Source organism: Heterocephalus glaber, unplaced genomic scaffold (genome assembly GCF_053883595.1).
Source record: "Heterocephalus glaber isolate CG9 unplaced genomic scaffold, H.glaber_assembly_v1.0 deba00001479, whole genome shotgun sequence".
Taxonomy (NCBI): Eukaryota; Metazoa; Chordata; class Mammalia; order Rodentia; family Bathyergidae; genus Heterocephalus; species Heterocephalus glaber.
This window is the reverse complement of record NW_028258316.1, coordinates 2,836,843-2,856,460: the sequence shown is the minus strand read 5'-3', so window position 1 is coordinate 2,856,460 and position 19,618 is coordinate 2,836,843. Positions and strand designations below refer to the sequence as shown.

Genomic DNA, 19,618 nt, shown 5'->3' with positions numbered 1-19,618 from the left:
TTTTCCCGAGGGAGGCTGTCAGCGAGCCAGGGAAGTCCGGCAGCTGGGTCAGGGCCACGGGGCTGGCGGCCCTCCCCTCCTAGACTTGTGACTCCCAAGGGCCAGCGTCTCTGGGTGCAGAGCCCGGCACAGTGGCTCCACGGAAAGGGCGTTTTAATGTCACTCCCAGGCAGTCCGAAGCCGGCAGGCTCTTCCCAGCACCCGGCGCCAGGCGCCCTCCCCAAAGGGCGCACCACTTCTCCCAGACCTGCCGCTCCAGATGCCTTTTTAACATGGAGAACGCCGCCCCGCACGCGTACATTGTTCAGGGGACGGCGAGCCGCGCAGGTGCCCGCTGCCCTGGGCCGCAGTCCCCACGCCCTCCGCACGAAGCCAGCAATGCACCTGCACTACCGCCTGCCCTTGCGGGGCTCCGGGCACAATTCCCGCAGCCTGCCTGGGGTCTTGGGGGTGCGCAATGCCGGAGACAAGGGACGAGCCGCCCCAGGGCCGTGTGTGGGGCTGAGAGCGAGCCCCTCTGCCTTGGAACGCGGGGGGCTCGGTTCGCGCGCTCCGGACCCCCCCCCCCCCCGCGGTGACCACGGCCAACGACCCCCGGCGCCGCCCCGTGAACTTCTCAGCGGGGGCGGAGGGCAGGGAGCCCCGAGAGGGGCGGCTGTGCCAGCATTGGGGGCCCGCGGTCTCCGGCCGACTTGCACCCCGCCCTCCGCCCCAGGGCCGGCCGGGGACTGGGACCCCCCCCTCTCTGGACCAGGGATGGGCCCGCCGGGCAGGGGCTCCCCGGGCCGCGCGGGCGCCGGGCGGAGGAAAATGGCGTTGGCGCACGTACTTGGGTGAGTTCCGTGCCCATCAGGATGAGGAAGAGGAGGCCGAGGAGCTTCCGGGCGGGCGGCATGTCTCGCGGCCACTCCGACGTCCTGCCGGGGCCGGAGCTGGGGCTGGGGCTCGGCTCGCTGGGCTCGGCCGCGGCGCGGATCAGCACCCGGGGCGGGCGGCGAGCGGGCTGTGCTGCGCCGAGGCTCCGCGCCGCATATTTATGGTCCCGGTTCCGGCGCGGCTGCCCCCGGGCAGGGCTGGCGCGGGGCGGGGTTCGCCGTCCTCTCCCGCGCGCCGGGCTGGGGCTGGGGCTCGGGCTCGGGCTCGGAGGCGCGCGCTGCAGCGGTTGCCAAAAGTTTGCCGGGGAGGCGCGGGCGGGGGGGGGGGGTGCAGGCCGGGACAGGATGTGACATCAAAAGGCGGGGGAAATTGAACTGGGGCGGCGAACTCCATCCTGGCCGCCGGCCGGGGCTGTGGGGCTCGGAACCGGGAGCCCAGGACGCAGCGAGTGGGGGTCGGACAGGATCGCCATCCCCAGAGGCGCAGAGACTAGAGGGAGGACCCCTGAAGGGGGTAAACCGAGGCTCAGACTCAGGAAGGCCGTTTCCAGGAGCCAGGGCTATACCCCAGGCCCTTCCCTGTCCCTGTGGGGTGTCCGCCGGGGCAGCTGCTGGCTCCTTCCGGCTGAAGGTCCACACCTGTGGTTGGTGTGCAGCACCTGGGGCGAGGTGCCTCATGCCTGCCAGGATCCCATCTTGTGCCTTGGGTGCTGACAGCTCTGCCTTCCCCCAGCCCGGGAGAGGAGCCCTCTCACCAGGCGGGGCTTCCAGACCCCTGGGCCCACCTGTCCTTGTACCCTGGGTCCTGATGGCCCCACGGGGGTGGACATGTGGCTCCCATCCCTGCCTTCTGCCCCACCCCCTTCCATGTATGCAGAGCTTTCCAGCAAGAGGAGTCTGCATGTTGCCATTCTGTCCCCGTGTCCCCATTCCCGTCCCCGTGTCCCTGGGAGGCGAGGCCGCAGCACACGTTAGAAGTGTCCCGCTGACTTTGGTGAGACCTGGCTACAGAAGCCTGGACAGTGAGAGGCCCGGACCTCCCGCCCTCCACAGAAGGCAGAGCCACAGGGCAACCGGGTCCAACCTTCTTATGTCAGAGGTAGGGACATGGGAGCCCCAGGAAGGATGGGGGGGTGAGGTCACACAAGGAGTTTGGAGCAAGGCCTAGGTCCCAACTCCTGCTTGGGTGTCTGCAGAAGCGTCCTGGGGACCTGGGCGTGTCCACCTTGGGAAGTGGGGGCTGCCCTCTCAGAGGCAAACTGAGCCCGGGAAACAAGACAAGAGTGGGCTGGAGTTCCAGGGTGCCAGGCGCCCCGCCCTCTGGTTCTGAGAAGTGCAGCTTTTTTGTAACCCAAGTGTTCTCATTTTTGTCTCAATAAGGCAAGAGCTTTGTGAGGCTTCTAGGCTTCCCATGGTCACTGGAGGGCTGATGAGAGGCTGACCCTTCCTGGGCCTCAGTTTCCCCACCTGTAGAATGGAATGACACCATGATGGGAAAACCTTTTAGGGCCTCGGAAGGAGTCAGGAGGCTCTGAGCATGCCAATGGTGTGCAGAGGAGGAGACAGCAGATCAGAGTCATGTGAGAATCAGGTCTCGGAGCTGGGGTGAGAACCCCAGCCTCTGGGGTTCTGTTTCTATGGGCTGGGGAAAGAGGGGAGCTATGCCAATCTCCTCCAATTTTAGCTAGAATTGTTTTCACTTTTAAAATTATATAACTCTATGACCCAGAAATTCTATTTTTGGGTATTTCCCATGGGAGTTGAAAGCAGGCACTAGACCACCTGTCTGCCCACTCATGTTCGGAGCAGTATTGTCTACAAAGGCCAGGAAGTAGAAGTGCCCACATGTCCCTGAACAGAGGAGTGGAAAAGGAAATGTGGTCTGTCTACCTGTTGTGCCTGGTGAAATATTATTCAGCACTGAAAAGGAAGGACATTTGACACCAGGCTAAAACCTTGAGGATGTTATGTTCAGTGAAATAACCTAGTCACAAGAGGGCAGATGTTGTGTCCACTCCTAGAAGGGGCCCAGAACAGTCACACCCCTAGAGACTGAAAGCAGATCACACAGCCTCCCAGGCCCAGGGGAAGGAGGACCCAGGATGATTGTTTCGTGGGTACAAGTTTAAAGTGATGAAAAGTTTGTAAATAGATGGTAGCAATGGTTGCCCAGTGGTGAATGTCCACAATGCCACTGAGTTGTACGCTGAGAAAAGTTATGCACTTAAAAATTTTACGCATTGTATATATTTTAACATAATTTTCAAAACATCATAACAATGAACCCCAAACCACTGCCTTGTGTACTTCAAGTGGGTGAATTGTATGGTATATAAACTACAGCTTACTAAGGCTATTTTTAAAAGTCACAGAGTTATCATTGTTTCTTCAGGGTTAGGCACAAAGAAGACCAGAAAACAAAAGCTACTGCCCCTTGGCACCTACAGCCCTGATGGAGTTGTCATGCTGTGCCAGGGTCAAAGGCGGGGCTAGTGAGAGCAGGACATTGGCTTCCTAAGTCACAGGCAGCCGGGGTTCGGGGCTGCTGTGACCCCGGCAGGTCATTAATTACCTCCCTGTGAGTGGGGCTGGTGAGAAGCCCCATCCAGAGCCCAGAACCGAGCCTGGCATACAGCAGTGGCCTGAAACTGACAGCAAGATGAGTGATCATTCACGGAGAGGGACAAGACCCTGCTTAGAAACTCGGTCCTCCCTCCCAGGGGCCCCCAGACACCCACACCCTGGGATGCTCCTGTCCCTGGTTCCCCGGTATAAAACAGCCTCTTGCTTACCTGTAACCTACCACACCCCCCGGGTACTTTATTTCTTTATTAACTTGCTTAGTTTTGGTCAATCTTTTTAGTTTTGATTTTGCATTTTTATTTTTTAATTGATGTATGGTATGGCGGTGCCTCAGTTCAAGAACATCATTTGTTTCATGATTCTGGGGAAGATGGCTCCAGTCTTGCTCATCCCCTGATGGGAAGTTGGAGAATGGAAGCCAAATTTTACCAAACGCTTCTATTCATGAACTGAGTTGTCCATGGATCAAGATATTACTGTCTTTCCTCCCTTGTACTTTAAATTGCATGTAGATTACTTGTAACATCTGATACAAAATAAATGCTACATAAATCCCTGTTACGGTGTGTCGTTTAGGAAAAACAAGAAGAAAGAAAGTTCCCGTTTCCATACAGACACAATTTCCCACCCAGCTCCTTTCCACCGGACAACGTGGAGCCTGCAGAAACACTTGAATTTAAAGAAGAAAGAGAAACCAAAGTAAAACAGACGAAGCTGCTGACTCCCACCCCTCTGTCTCTGCCGCACCAGGCGCTATTTCCTGGGGGAGCATCTCAGCTGGGCCAGGAACCTGGGCTGACCGGCAACTGTTTGGGGCGGGATGCGTTTCTGCTGCTTCCCCATTTGACCACCTGGGCCACCCCTGAGTTGAGAGCTGGGTGACACTCACACCACATCCTCCTCTGCCAGCCCTGTGCCTTCAGCTCCGGCTTTGTGTCAGCGTTTGTGGTCCTGGTACTCACTCCCAGCCCGCTGGCCCTGCTGAGGACTGAGTTCCTGCCCCACCAGCTGGCCTCCCGAGCCCCACACCACATCCTCGCTGGCCCCTGGCTTAGAGGCTTCTTCCTCCCATGCCCTGGCCTCCCATCTGGAGCATCACGAAGTCTCTCTGGCAGTGGCCCTGGTGAGGCCTGGGTTCCAGGGCTCCCACCCTAGGGATCAGCCTCACCTCTGCCCACCATTCGGAGGCCAGAACAGCCCAGTGGGTGTGGAGCCATCCGAGCTCCTGTGCTTCTGGCCTGGCACAGCGGGTACCCGCTCCCCCGCCGCGCCCTGTGCTGCCATCGCCCCGAGGCTGGGGCCAGCGACCACCAGGAAGCAGCCACTTTCCTGCTGAGACTCCTCGGGACACGGGAGGATCGATGTGCTTCGTGCTCCTTTAAGACAGGCCTCCTTCGACTGCTGAGCCTCATTACAATGTGACAGAGTGTTGCCAAGGCAACGGCACTAACTCTCCCCGTCCTCTCTGTGAATTTTCTAGCAAACAGGGCCTGAAACCTACGGAGTTGCAGGGATGCCTGTGCTGAGAGTCTTCAGGCACTCAGCTCGGCCCTCTCAGGACCTGTCGTGTCAGGAGGCCTCTGCCTGGCTCCCCAGCCTCTGGGCCCTGGCTCCTTCTGGGGCTGAGGCTGGAGAACCAGAGATGTTTATCTAGTGCTTACTATTGACCAGCAGGATTCTCAGGCTGGGGCAGGGACAGGGCCTCCCTCGTGCTGGGGACACCAGCCATGGGGTCAGCAGGGCTGCATGCCCTTGGGGGCTCCAAGAGGGACCCGCCCCGCCTGCTCCAGCTGCAGTGTCTCCGCTCAGGGCTTCTTCCCTCAGGTCTCGAGGCTGGACTGTCCCTTCTCTCTGCTCCTGCATCACATGTGCTCCTCTGTGTCCAGTCTCCCTGGGCCCCTTTCACTTGTGGTTGCACTCAGGGCCGCTGGGAGGAGAGGCTGGGAGGATCGTGAGGTCCTTAACCTGGTCACTGCTGCTTGGCCACATCCACGCGTTTTCCCTAAGGTCCAGTGCAAGGGCCGAGCAGGGATCTCTATTGGACGCTGCTTTTCAGCTGGCTGCAGGGACAGACACAAACACACAACAAGCAAATCAAAGAACCAGGCAGATATTGACAGGTGCAGCGCTGTGAAGCTGATGAGTAGGACGCTGGGGCTGAGACCCATGGAGGGCGTTTAGGGGAGGCAGGAGGAGGCCTGGAGTGGGGCTGGGACATTTGCGGGGAAGGGCAAGACAGGCAGAGAGGGAGGGAGAGATGCCAGTGTGGAGGTACAGGCGAGGGACCGGCAGTGTGCAGTTCGGGGCAGGGAAGGCCTGGAGACTGTGGGCTCCCAGAGGTGTGGGCTTTGGGTGTGAGTGGGGAAGGACCAGGCAGCATGGGATCCCGAGGGAGGAGGCTCGGTCCCGGGGCTGCTGGAAGGGGTCACACAAGGGCCTCGAGGCTTGGCCGGGAGCAGCAGAGCCAGTGAGACAGGGAGGTAACAAGGAGGCTTCCAGGACAGGCAGGCCCCAGGCTGAGTGTTCACCGCTCCCTGCGAGAGGCAGGATGTGAAGCTGAGGCAGCAGGGACCTCCAGGAGCCCAGCCCCAAGCCCAGGGCAGGGTGGCGGAGGCGCCTGGGAACAATGGACTCCGAGGTGCGCGCAGGCTGAGCGGAGAACATGGGGTCCCAGCAATGGCTCAGCCCCCAACATTCAGAGCCCTGTGAACTCCGTGAGAGGCTGCAGGCAGAGCCACCTCGGGGTTGGTCCCACTCCACGGCCCTGATTTCTGATCAGGAGCCCAGATCCCCGGTCTGCAGGCGCGGTGGGCTCCGGAGGTGGGCTCCCGGTTCTGTCCCCTCCTAGTGGAAGAGGGTGGGGGACTTGCCTCGGAGGTCCTGGTACGGATCGTGGTGCCCAGGACTCTGAGTGCACGACCTTCATCCTCACTTCCTATCCCTTGAAGCCACTTTGCCTCCCCCTCCTAAAGTGGGGAAACTGAGTCTCAGAGGCCAGAGTCCCCACCCCAGCAGTGCCTAAGCCTCAGCTCTTCTATGTCTTCTGAGCTACAGCCCCTCTGCAGGGCCAGGCCCAGCTTTGATTTTGCCGTTTCCTCTCCCGGGATGGTGCCCACCTCTGGATTCCACCCTGGCAGCCTCATGCTCCCGAGATGGCTGCCCCTCCCTGCGCACTTGCCTGGTCTGGCCCTGAGCTGAGGTCTCCACAGCCGTATTTTTCTCCATTCGAGGTGGGCACTGTAGTGGGCTCATTTTGAAAAAGTGGAAACTGAGGCAGAGGTTGTGCAACCTGACTCCCTGCAGGCTCCCTTGGACAGCTGCCTTCTGCTCCCTGAGCCCCATCTGTAGAGACAGCACTGGGTCTGATGTGGAGCTTAGCGGTCTTGCTTCCTCAGGGTGCAGTTTGAGAATAAAACCCAAAGAAAACCAGCAGCTCTGAAACACACGAGTGCAGGTGAGGTCATTGGTTCAGAACAAAAGGCAAAATGAGATAAGATGTATCAGTTTCCTGTCTTTGGGCTAGCAGTTCTGTTAGCATCAACCCAGAGTCAGGAGAGAGAGACAGAGAGTGTCTGATCATTCTGGACCAAGCCTGCTAGTTAGGAAAAATCGCCGCAGGCCTTCCTGGCGATGCCAGGGCCTCTGCATGAAGCAGGTAATTGCTTGGCCTCTGCATCCTTCCCTAGGACATCGGTGGCCCCTGAGCAATGGTGAGAACACAGAGAACAAAGTCTTCTGGAGCTGGAAAAACAGTGACCGCCCCTGGAAGGGCCAGGCAGAGACCCCCACGAGGCTTCGGTTTCCCAAACAAAGGTTCAGACGTTGCTGGCATCAGCCTCACATCTCCTTCCAGCATCAGCTCGAGGGCCTGGATCTGTGAGCAGCCAGGAGACACCGGTCTCTGGTCCCTTGTCCCTGTGGCTGCAGCAGCGCTGCCCCCAGGCGATCGAGGAAGGGCTGCTGGGCTGCATGCTGGGACCTCAGGAGCTTGGCGAGACCCCAGTAGTCACACACAAGTCAGACTCCTCGACCTCCTCAAGGGGAAGGACGGAGCAGCTCTGCCAGGACCTGGGAATGCTTATCTGGCAAGTGTCCCCTGTCCGCGAAGTGTTCTGGGGGCACAGCTCATGCGGGGCACTGGAGCAGGAGCCAGGAGCCCGGACTGCTGTGGCCCTATGGGGCTGTCACCTCGCTGGGCCCAGGGCAATCAGCTCCGGCTTCTGGTGGCTCAGTTGCCCTGGCTCGACAGCCTTTTTGCCCATTTTCCACTGGAGGCTTTTGTTTGTTTCTGTCTTTCTGCTGAGCTGTGAGACTTCTCATCTATATAGATACAAATCTTCTGGCACATATATATTTTAATATCTTCTTTCATTTTGGACCTTGACCTTTGTTTGTTAAATGGTGCCTTCCAAAAAGGAAAAGGTTTCAACTTTGATAAAATCCGGTTTGTCAGTTTTCATTCTGTGATTTGTGCTTTTTGCATCCAGTCTAAGAAATCTTTCCCCCAAAGATGGCAAGATTTTCTCCTATCTTTCCTTCTTCTATTATTTATTATTCTTTAGCTTTTGCATTTTGGCTGTGACCCCCTTTGAGTTCACTTTTGTCTACACTGTAAGGTAGAGGTGTGGATTTTTCTCTCCTAGACACATTCTGTCCTTCAGCAAATTCCTTTCCCCTTGAATGGCCGCTGCACCTTTGTTGAACATCAATTTAACAAATATGTGTGGGAATATTTCTGGACTCTATTAGGTACCACTGATCTATAAGTCTAAACTTTTGCAAATGCTTGTCTTGATTACTACCTGTTCTTAGTGAGTCTTGAAATCGGGTACTGTAAGTGCTTCACCTTTGTTTGTTTCTTCTTCTTTTTAATTTAATTGTTTTGGCCGTTGTGTCATTTGCATTTCCCTCTCATAATACTGGAGTCTGATGCAAAAAGGAGGCCTATTTTCCATTTACCTGGATTATCTTTTGTTTCTCTCAACAGTGTTCTATGGTTTCCAGGGAAGAGAAATCATACCTTCAGTAGGTTTTCATGTTATTATGAGTCTTTAAATTTTCATTTTCTAGCCTGGTGTGGTACACACCTGTATTCCCAGCACTCAGGAGGCGGAGACAGAAGAATCAAGAGTTTGATGGCAGGCTGAGATACCTTGTAAGTTCAAGGCTAGGCTCAACCACATAGAAAGATCCTGTCTCAAAACACCAAAAAAAAAAAGTCTAATCATTTGCTAACACATAAAACTGTGATTGATTTCTGGATCCTCAAATTTTGCACCTCGCTAAATTCACTTATTAGTTCCAATCCTTGTTTAATGGACTTCTTAGCAATTTTACACAGGTAGTTATTTCACCTAAGCATAGAGACTAGTTTACTTCTTTTCAGGTCTGTGTGATGTCACTGACTTGTTTTCTCTTTGCAATAACCAGCCCCGCCCCAATAAGCACTGAATAAACATGGTGGGAGCTGGGCCTGTGCTGCTCCCGGCCCTGCAAGGACAGCCGAAGATGCTGCCACGTGTGATGGTGGCTGTAGATTTCACACAGCTGCTCTTCGTAGGCCCCTCCTATCCTTGGTTGCGAGTTTCGTTAGGATTGGTTGCATTGTATTTAATCCTGTCAAATGCTTTTTCTATGCCTATTGAAACGATAGTATGGTTTACCTCCTTTTTTTCCAACTCATATGGTGAATTAATTGATTGATCTTCAAATGTTCAGCCCTGCATTCTGAGACAAACCCCAGTCAGTCACAACGTATTATCTGTATTATCCATTTTATACGCTGCCAGACTTGCTGGCTGGCTAATATTTTATTTTATTCTGATGCTCCTGAGAGCCATTGGTTTCCAAGTTTTTCATTCCTGGGATGGCTGTGTCTGTCTTGGGGTTGGAGTTATGCTGACTTCTTTTTTAAAAACAGGAAGTTTCCCCTTCTCTTCTGCCTTCTGACAGTTTGTGTAAGCTTGGTGTTAATTTTTCCAGGGATCTCTGATTGAATTCACCAGAGAAACCATCTGGGTCTGGAATTTTCTGGAAGGGAAGGTTTGTTTTTATGAAAAATTCATTTTAAAAACTAGCTATAGAGGTATTCAGATTTTATCTTCAGATAGCGTAATTTTTGGTAGGTTGTATTTTCAGAGAATCTGCCTTTTATCAGCGTTGTCATATTTGAAGTTGTTCATCATATTCTCTTTTTAAACTTGAATTTGCTGGATAGCGTTATCTTTTTGAAGCTCTTAAGCAACCATTCTCTGGTTTCTAGTACTGATGGTGTATGTCCCTCTCTCTTTGTTCCCTTAGTTCAGCTGGAGTTCTGCTGATTGTTTAACCTTTTCAAAGACTCAAATTTCAAATTTTGGCTTTGTTAACTTTCCCTATCTTTTGTTGCTTTCCTATTTCTGTAGTTTCTTATTTTCATTTTGTCCGTTCTTACTCCAGGTTCATTTTGCTTTCCTTTTATTTCTGGAGGTGGAACTTGGAGGTGCAGACTTCAGAGCTTTATTCATTTTCAAGCATTTTAAATTACAGATTTGCCTCTGAGCACGGCTTTAACTGCATCCCACAGATTCTCCTATGTTGTGTTTTCGTTATTGTCTGGTTAAGTGTTTTCCGATTTCCATTCTGATTTTTCCCTCATCACAAGTTACATAGAAGTAGATTGTGGACGCCCATATGTTGAGGGCTTTCTAAACATGCCACTGTCATTTGATTTCTAATTTAATTCCATTCTGGCCTGAGCACCTACTGTGTAACTTTAATTGTTTTTCTTTTTTCCTGTTCTTGGGGTAGAACCCAGGAACGCTCTACCACTGAGCTACATCCTCAGCCTTTTTACTATTTTCTTTTGAGTCAGGGTCTTGCTAAGTTGTCCAGGCTGGTCTCCAACTTATGGGCCTCCTTCATCAGGCTCCCGAAGGCTGGGATTACAGGTGTACCCGTCTGCTATTGATGCTACGGGTTTTGTGGCTCAGAATATGGACTGTCTTGGTGAACAGACCGCGGATACCTATAGACAATACCTAGTTTTCCGTTGTTGGATGCAATGGTCACCACCTATCAATGCTGTCGATGTAATTGGTAGTGTCGGATCCTTGGGGTTTTATCGACTCTCCCCTCCAGCTCTTCCAGCAAATGCCAGGAGAGTTATTAAAATCTTTTATTACAATTGTGGAATTACCCATCTCTTCCTGCACTTCTGTTAGTGGTGCACACACTTAGATGACTGCTTCGTCTTCCTGATGAATTGACCCTTTTATCTGTGGCAAAAGTCTGACCTTCTCTTTGGAACATTCTCTGTCTCAAAGCCCCGTTCTCCAATGTGAATAAAGCTGCTCTGACTCTGGCTATCACCACTGCCTGTCATTATATTCAAAATGCTTCCTCTGTAATCAGTATATGATTGAGTCTTGCTCTTTTAAAACTCCATTTTGATAACCTCTGGCTCTTCTCTAGAGAATTTGCTCTATTCTCTGTTGATATTTAGGACTATTGTGTTTTTTGTTTTGTTTTGTTTTGTTTGAGACAGCCTCTATATAGTTCAGGCTGGCATTGAGCTCACTATGTAGCCCAGGCTGGCCCTGAACTCATGATGATCCTCCTGCCTCAGCCTCCCTAGTGCTGGCATTACAGGCCTGTGCCACTCTGTCCTACCCATATTTAGGACTATTAGGATATTTTGTTTGTTTATACTCCTTCTCATCCTCCTCCTCCATTTCTTTCCCTACCTTCTTTTGGACCGGTTTTTAGAATTCTTTTATAATCTCCCTTTGGGCTTTCAGTTCTACATCTTCACATTATTATTTTAGTAATAAATAAATAGGGAGAGTGGTGCACATTCCTTCATTGTTCCATCTGCTGAGGTTTGGTCTCGCACCTCCTGCAGTCCTGTAGGTCTGTGATGGTCGCTTCATAGACATCACCAAGCCCACAGCCAGTGTCCATGTCCTGCTTTAACCAGCCACAGTGCTCCGGAGACACGGAGGGAAAACAGGCTTTTCCTGTTTCCCTCTATGTCACTCATTTCTGATGCTCTTCATTCATCCCCAAAACCTAGATTTCTACCTGTGTGGTAATTGTCCTTGTTGGAGGTGCATAAGTGTAAGATTCTGCATAGAGTATCAATCACTGGAACGCCCGAACATGAACCTGTGATTAAGTATCAAGCACGGTTGGATTTCCAATGCCAGGGATACAATAGATGCCAATTGGAAGTTTATGGAAGCAATGAACTAATGTGTTGCGATATCTGTGCCTTTTCCAGTCTTTAATTGGCTGTAGGGGTGGATCTCTCTCTCTCTCTCTCCCCGCCCTCCTTCCCCTGGTCCTCTCTTCATTCTTGCTCCTCTTCCTGTCCACCATGCCCCTCTGCCATGCTGTTCTGCCTTGGAGCTCCTGATGGTGAGTCAAAATAAACCCCTCCAACTTTAAGTAGTGGGTGCCAGGTATTGCTTCTCAGTGGTGAAGAAAGCAACTAAGGCATCAGTCTCCTGCAAGCTTCTCCAGCCTCCTCGAGCTCCTGGTGTCAGAGCTGGCACAGATGCTGTAGGTTCTGGTCACAGCAGTCCCTTCTGAAAGCCACATTCTGCTCAAATGCAGCATGCCGAGTCACTCCACCTTCGTGCTTGAACAACGGGCTTTGTTCTGCTCACAGATCCATCATTGTGGTTTAGCTCAGAGGGACAGTTTGACTCTGCTCCTACAGTGTCAGCTTCGGTGGCTCAAGGATGGGAGAAAATCCAGGGGTGGCGGCACTGTTCTGCAGCCGTGTCCCTCACATAGCTGGCTGCTGGGGCCGTTCCGTGAGGCTGCCTCCCAGCCCAGCCTCTGGACACTGGGGAGGTCAGCATATTAGATAGGGTTCTCTAGAGGAAGAGAATCCTTGAAGAGTGCATGCTCACTTCTGACGGGGGCTAGGGGTTTATCAGGTAGCTTACAGCATCAGAGGTGGGAGAGTGTGGGGTCCAGTAGCTGCTCAGCCCAGGAAGATGGAAGCCACAGAAGAGGAAACGAGGACACTGCCCGGCCCAGAGTCAGAGGCCTGGAAGCTCGCAGCATTGCTGGAGCAAGGCTACGCTGAAAGATGAAGAAATTGGGGATTGGTGTGCAGAGGCAATGGCAAAGACTGGGGCTCTTCCAAACTGGGGGAACTTCTTCCTTCTTCCCCTTTTTATTCCATCCAGACTATGAGCCCAATGGTAGTGCCCCCCGCATCTGGGTGGACCTTCATCCCTCAGCTTGCCGGCCTCCGGGTCAGCCAGCCACACGCACACCCACAGCTGTGCCGCAGTAGTCTCCTGGCGTTTCATACTCCATTCAAGTTCACAGATCACCATTAGCGGTCACGTCATCCAGGAGAACAAGGCAGAGGAAGTGCACGGCCCTCGTGTGACCTGTCTTGGGAGCCACATCATGTTGCCTCCTCTGGGCTCTCTTAGCTGAGGTGGCACAGTCTGCCCAGAATCAAGCAGAGGGAACACGGCCTGCCCCAAGGTAGGAAGAGGGCCAGCGTCACAGGACAGGACGTCTGAGGGACGGGACACCTCCTGGTGGCCCTGTTTGGTAAAAAATCATTTGCCACAGAACGTGGTGAATGAGTGAATTTGGTATCACTAAAGGACAAGCCACGCTTCCGCCTTCCACCTTTGGCAGCCCCGGGGGAGTACCCAGAAGACTCATTTTAAGAACCCTTGTTTCCAGCATGGTGCTAGGTCCTGCTCAAGACCCCCACTCATAATACAAAATGACCCTTAGATGGTGGCCCCGCTGTGCCAGGGCCTCTTCCAAGGGCTCTGTGCTGTGAACTCACCTGGCCTTGCGCCCACCTGTCATTGCTGAGAGAAAAGCAGCTGCGCCTAGGATCTGCATCTGATCATCACGATACAGCTGGGAGCTACCCCCGCTCAACATTCCTTTCCTCCACGTCCTGAGCATCCGCTCCTGAAGGAGGCCCAGCAACCTCCAGCACTCAGGACTCAGTGGGACAGGGCAGATTTACAGCCAGGAGAGTGCTGGGAGTCCTGGCCTGGCTCCCCTTTCCACTGAGGTGAAGGACCTGCAGGGCCCGGGTCTGCTCAGAGGCAGGGCAGAGGCACAGGCAGGGCCATCCAGCTGAAGACATCCACGTGATCCTCTGCAGCTTGGAGACACTGCTTTGAATCAGAGTGAGGGCGGAGGGGTGGAGCCAGCAGCCCACTGTACACTGGGGTGCCCGCCAGCTGTGGGGTGCAGGCCACTTCCGACTTGCCAAAGCCTCAGATCTGGAGCAGGTGCTGGCAGATGCCTGTGGAATAAACAAATGCAAATCAGTCGACAAGAGCCCTAACAATGAGGCCTGAGCTTCCTCCAGCACTGCAGGTGGCGGCTTTCCAAGGACCTGGGACTCAAGCATATTGTCCTTCTCATCCCACGTGGTCCTGTCAGTGATGGAGACCTGAGTGAAGGTCTCTGTCACTATCTCCTGTGTCACTAAAGCCGCTCTGTCCTTTCCGCCCTTCCTGGAAGTGAACTTTCTACCACACTGGCCTGTGCATCCTGCTCTTCCCTCTCTTCTCCCAAGCCCCGCCACCTACACCTGTGTCCACAGCTGGGGCCCCTTCCCACCTCCTGTCTTGGGGTGAACGGAGAAGCCCCATCTTCCAGGGCCCAGGGCTCTCTGGCTTGACTCTTGGGAGGCTAGTCCTGCCAGAGGGAGGCTGTTCCCCGGGTCTGGGAGGCCACCCCATGGTGCACCATGCCCATCATGCCTTAGCCCGTGGTTGCTGCACCCAGGGGTGCTGCTTGGTTTCCTCGCCTTGCCACAGTCCCCAGCAAGGGGGTGGGCAGCTGTGGTGAGTACTGTGGGGTGGCGCTGCCCAAGGGGCCTGACAGTGTGTTCTCCCAGCCCCTGTTTCTGGAGGCAATGGAGAGGGAGGACTCGGGTGTGGCTGATTCTATTCCTGGGACCAGGGATGGGTTGAGCATGGACCCCTCTCCCCAATCTGCCGGGCCTGGCTGAGCTGAGCAGGTGCCGATGGCCAGGGTGTCACCAGGCTGATGAGCCTCCCGGGGTCCCCAGGCAGGGAGCAACAGGCCTTGTGAGGGACGGTGCACTGTCACAGCGAGTATCGACTGAGCGGATGGATTCTCTTAGCAGGTGCAGGGACATCTCCCCAGCCCTGTGACGTGGCCTATTTATTCCTTCAGCAGATGACGGTCCCCATCCGGGGAGGCACAGAACACGGGCATCTTCCATTTTGAGGGTCAGTGGGGATTTTCACATGTCCCAGTCCCAAACCCTTTTCCTTTCGGGCCAGTTCTGCTCTGCAAACAGCAAAGAAACTAGGTCCTTTACACCCCACGCAGGCCAACTCAGGAGGAGAGGGTGACAAGGACATAGGCTAGACTTCATTGAGTTTCTGCTAAAACGCATTTTTTCAGTGCTCACCGTGGAGTGGGCCCTGTGGGAACGTAGGGAGGGCACTCGGGAGGTGCTGATCCTCGGGAACTCCCTGCACGCCCTGCCCACTGCGCTTTGCCTCCCGGGTGCCCTGCACAGACCCGGAACACCACAGACAGGCGGCACCTTCCCACTGGGCTGCTGTCCCTCCCCGACTCCAGCCACCTCCACCTCCACCTCCACCTCCACGCTCCTCCCCAGCACCCTGTCCCTGCTCCTCCAGTGCAGCCACAGTCCCCACCACCATGAAGCTGCAGGCATCCACACTCCAGGTGTGGTGACCTCCACCGTCAGCCCTAGGGGAGACACAAGAGAGACTTGGGCCTCTCCAAGAGGGAGATGGATGGGGCTCAGAGACTCCCTTGCCCTGGACCAGTGACCTTGCTGCCAGGTAAGGGGAGCTTTGGGGACCCATCCAGCTGCTGGGTCAGGCTTCCCACTGCCGAGCCCAGCACCCTTCTTTGGCACACCCTCTGTAGGGTTCTTCCGCACCCCCGCCCAGGGCATGAAGCTCCTCCACCTTGACTCTTGGATCTGGCAGTTGGTAATACGAGCAGCACTTGGGCAACCCAATGGCCTCCAGGGAGCTGCAGAGTTGTGGGTCTATTTGATTGTCTGTCTCTCCAGCAAATGGCAAAAACCAGAAGGATGCATACTTTTTTCTTAACTAGGTGAAGCATACTAAGTACCAAGTTCTAACAGAAAGTGAAAGGGTTTACAGTGCAAAGCAAGTCCTTTTGCCCCAGGCCTCCTACAGCCCCTTCTCCTGGCTCCCTCCCCAGGAGAACCTCTGCTATAGTTTTTAACAAGGGAGGAGATAATAGATAATAAAGGGATAGATAGATGGACGGTGGCTAGTTGGTTAGCTGGCTGGATGGATAGATATATAAACGGGTGGATGGATAGATAATTGAATGGATAGATGCTGGATTAATGAGTAGACAGACAGCTGGATGCATAATAGGTCCATGGGCAAGTAGATGGATAGACAGGTAGACGAATAAATAGATGCATAAATGGATGGATGCATCTTCACATACCCATGTATATCATGCACACATGTATGCATACATATACACATGTGTTACATATACATACATTTGTAATGTGTTTTTATATATATTTATATGTGTGTGTATACCCATGCTTATATATATATATATGCACATATATTCTTGTGCATGCATTTCCTGCATATATGCTACATTAGTTACCTTCCATCACTGGGACAAAATACTTGACACCCACAACTTAGAGGAGCAGAAGTTTGTTTGACTCATGTCTTTAGTGGGTTCAGTCCATAATTGGTTGGCTCCAAGGCAGAAACAGCAGGGTGGAAGGACCTGGTGTAGGAAAGCTGCTCTCTCCTTAGCAGTGAGGAAGCAGAAAGAAGGAGGAAGATGGGAGGGGCCAGGGGCAGGAGTGCACCCTTCCAGGTCATGTCCCTGGTGACCCATCCTTCCAATCAGGCACATGAACTCATCAATCAATGAATCCACTGATGGTATAGCACCCCATGATCCAATCACCTTCCAGAAGCCCCATCTCTGAACACATCAGACTTTTAGGGAACACTTTAGATCTAAACCATAACATTCCAGTCCAGTCCCCAAAATACGTTTATACAAAATACAAACACATCTAGTCTATGTCTAAGAGTTGCTCGTGTTAACATTTTCAGCATTGCTGAAAAGTCCTAGTCCAAAATATCCTGAGGCTCAAGGCAAACTGTTGGCTGTTTTTATCTCCCTGTAAAAATCAAAAAGTTAAATACACCAACATCCAGTGGCACAGGATAAACATTTACAATCCAAAAGGGAAAATAGGTGGATAGAAAAGAATTGGATCAAAGCAAGACTGGAACCCAGCAAGGCAAACATTAAATCCTGTAGTTCCATGTTCGACACTCAGGGCAGGTTACGAGTTTGCTCCAAAGGCTTGGGCAGCACCCCTTCTATGGCCTGGCTGGTTGCAGCCTACATGGCCTTTCCTGGGTGGGTCCCACTCACTCCCTGTTGTTTTTCTCAGCAAGCATTTCTCATTCCTGGTATCTCTGACTTTCTAGGGTCTTCAGTGCAACTTTGGCTTTATTCCGACAGCTTTACACATTGTCCTCTCTGAAATCTGGATGGAAATCTCCACAACCCCACCCATGACTTTTACTTTCTGCATGCCTCAAAAACCAGCACCACATGGATGATGCTAATGTCTGCTGCCAGTTTGAGTAGAGGCTAGGCTCCCTCGGACCATGGCTAGAGTGGCCTCTAGGTGCCTGGATGGCTAAACTCAGAGATAAGCTTCCTTAGTCAGCCCTAAATGAACGGGGTACCCTTGGGCTATTTTTTTTGAAAGCAAATCTTTCAAAGGAGTTCACCTTTTTATACCCTTGAGTCTGTGGTGGATGTGGTCTGGCCATTTCCTGAGATGCCCTCAAGCTGTCTTCTGTATTATTCCAACACCAAGTGTTTGACTGCTTTTCAGTGGCTAATCTTTAAAACAACCACACTTTCCTTGGCCCCAACTTTATAGGCACTTCTTCTCTGGCCAGGCTACAAATTTTTCAAATCATTTAGCTCTGCTTTTTGTACATATTTCTCATTATAGTGCTGACTAAAAGAAGCCAGCACTGCTCATGCCACAGCTTGAATGTTGGCCTTGAAATTTCTGCCCCCAGATTAATGACTGTACCACCTTTAAATTTAGCCTCATAAAAGTCTTAGGACATGGATTAAAATATAGACAAATTCTTCACTAGAAAGAAGCATATGGCCTCTGGTCCAGTTTCCAATAGAATTCCCATTCCCAACTGAAACCTCATGAGCCTGGCTTTTACTGTCCACATTCCTATCAATGTCCTGGTCTCCTCAGCTTCCACCAGCATCTTCTATCAATCTGTGCTTAAGAGCATCCGAAGTGTTCTCTATCTAGCATCTCTAAACCTTTCCAAACTCCTCTCTTGGGCAAGATCCAAAAACTTCTGAGCCACATGGTCTGGTACAGTCACAGCAACAACTCAGTTTTTCTGCTACCAATTTTTTGTATTAATCACTTTCCTACTGCTGAGATAATGTGCCCAACACCCACAATTTAAAGGAAGAGAGGTTTATTTTAGCTTACAGTTTCAGAGGGTTTAGACCATGGCTGGCTGGCACCAAGGCAGAAACAGCACATTGGAAAGGCATGGCAGAGGAAAGCTGTTCCACCCACGGCAGCTAGGAAGCAAAGAGAGAGGAAGAAGGGAGGAGCCAGGGATAACACATCCTTTCAGGTCACCCCCCACCCCCAGAGACCTAAGCCTCCAACCAGAGCCCACCTCCTGACCGCACATGAACTATCCATGGATTAATCCACAGCTGAGTTCAGTGCCCTCATGATTCACTTGACTTCCAAAAGCCTCACCTCCAAACACACGAGGCTTTGGGAGGACATTTTAGAACCAAACCATGACACACACATACCGTGCTCATTCCTTTGCATAGACACATGCATGACACGTTACACACCTCTGCCCAGCCACCCCACCTCCTGTCCCGATAGCCTCTCTTGGCTCTTTTCAGCAGCTGCCTATGTTCCACTGTTTTACTGTAGTGAATTTGACTCTTCTACCATTGATGAACACAGAAGCTATTTCTAATATTGTGCAGCTAAAATTCCTGCACTACATGCCCTTGTGTCCTTGTGCGCTAATAAAAGCATGGGACTGACAATGTCCCACCCCAAGTTATGTGCATCTTTATTCTAGCCCACAGAACTGAATTATCTCCCAAAGAATTGAATCAATATTTCCTCCACTATTTTATGTGCATATTTTAACAATCACATGGCACTGTGATTTATATTTCTGATATAATTACCGAGCTTTTCTTAAAACTGCCATTTCAAATTTATTTGTGTTTCTTATTTGTTAACCCTTCATGTACTTCGCCTATTTTTTCTGTTGGGTTCTTGATCCTTTTCTAGTGGATTTGTAAGAGGAGTTACAGCTTCAGGGCTTTTTTGGTTTTTGTTTTGTTTTCAGTGCTGAGGATCAAACCCAGGGCCTCGTATGATAGACAGGCAAGCATTCTATATCCCAGCCCCTTGTATGAGGATTTAAATATTAAGGAAATTAGCCTTTTATTGTATGTTGAAAATATGTTCTCCTCCATTTTCTTCTTGTTCTTTGACTTTTCCTAACACATGAAAATATTTAATTTTTATGACAGGGTGCTTTGCCATTTTTTAAAAAATGGATGCTTAGTTTTAGGCCTTCTATATTCTGGGATTTTGCCCAACAAATCTCATGTTTTCTCTAGTAAGTTTAGGGTTCCACCTTCTATGATTAGATCTTCCCTCTCCTGGGATTTCTTTTGCTGTGACCCTAGTGAGTTCGTCCCAGCACCCAGAGCAAGTTGCGTACTCCCTGGCCTCAAAGCCCTGCCTTGTCATACACTGACCTCGCATGCGTCCGGGACACTTCCCAGTGTCCTAGCCACACTTGGTGATCTGTTTGTCTTCTCATGGTGAGACCAGGACTGTGGCTGCTCCATTACTGTGTGACCACCAGCCTGTACCTTTGCCCGGGTGGCTGGGGTGGGCCTGGTGTCCTGACCTTTCTCAGGAGAAGGTGGATGCTCCCACCCTCGGGCTGTCCACCCACGTCTGCAAGGATGGAGGCCACTGGCAGGGGTAAAATCCTCTCCATCTTGGCAGACAGCTCCAGACCCTGAACAGCATCCCCAGGCTG

At 52.2% G+C, this 19,618-nt stretch overlaps 1 protein-coding gene and 1 long non-coding RNA gene across 3 annotated transcripts in view; one reads left to right on the top strand and one right to left on the bottom strand.

Moving 5' to 3' along the window:
• The window catches only part of Olfm1 (olfactomedin 1), a 34,678-nt gene extending 33,564 nt beyond the window's left edge, over positions 1–1,114 (bottom strand). The window contains exon 1 of the mRNA XM_013073780.3: positions 830–1,114. Within this exon, the coding sequence (XP_012929234.1) occupies positions 830–895 (66 nt within the window). The 5' untranslated portion in view covers positions 896–1,114. The remainder of the gene's footprint in view (positions 1–829) is intronic.
• A 78-nt stretch (positions 1,115–1,192) lies between these two features.
• Positions 1,193–13,841, top strand: LOC110350145 (uncharacterized). Of its 2 annotated transcripts, none has more exons than XR_002396507.2 (3): positions 1,193–1,974; positions 4,035–5,578; positions 7,145–13,841. It is a non-coding gene; the product is annotated as an uncharacterized LOC110350145 (long non-coding RNA). The 2 variants fall into 2 exon arrangements; XR_002396506.2 differs by having other exon boundaries at positions 4,035–6,912.
• The last annotated feature ends 5,777 nt before the right edge of the window (positions 13,842–19,618 follow it).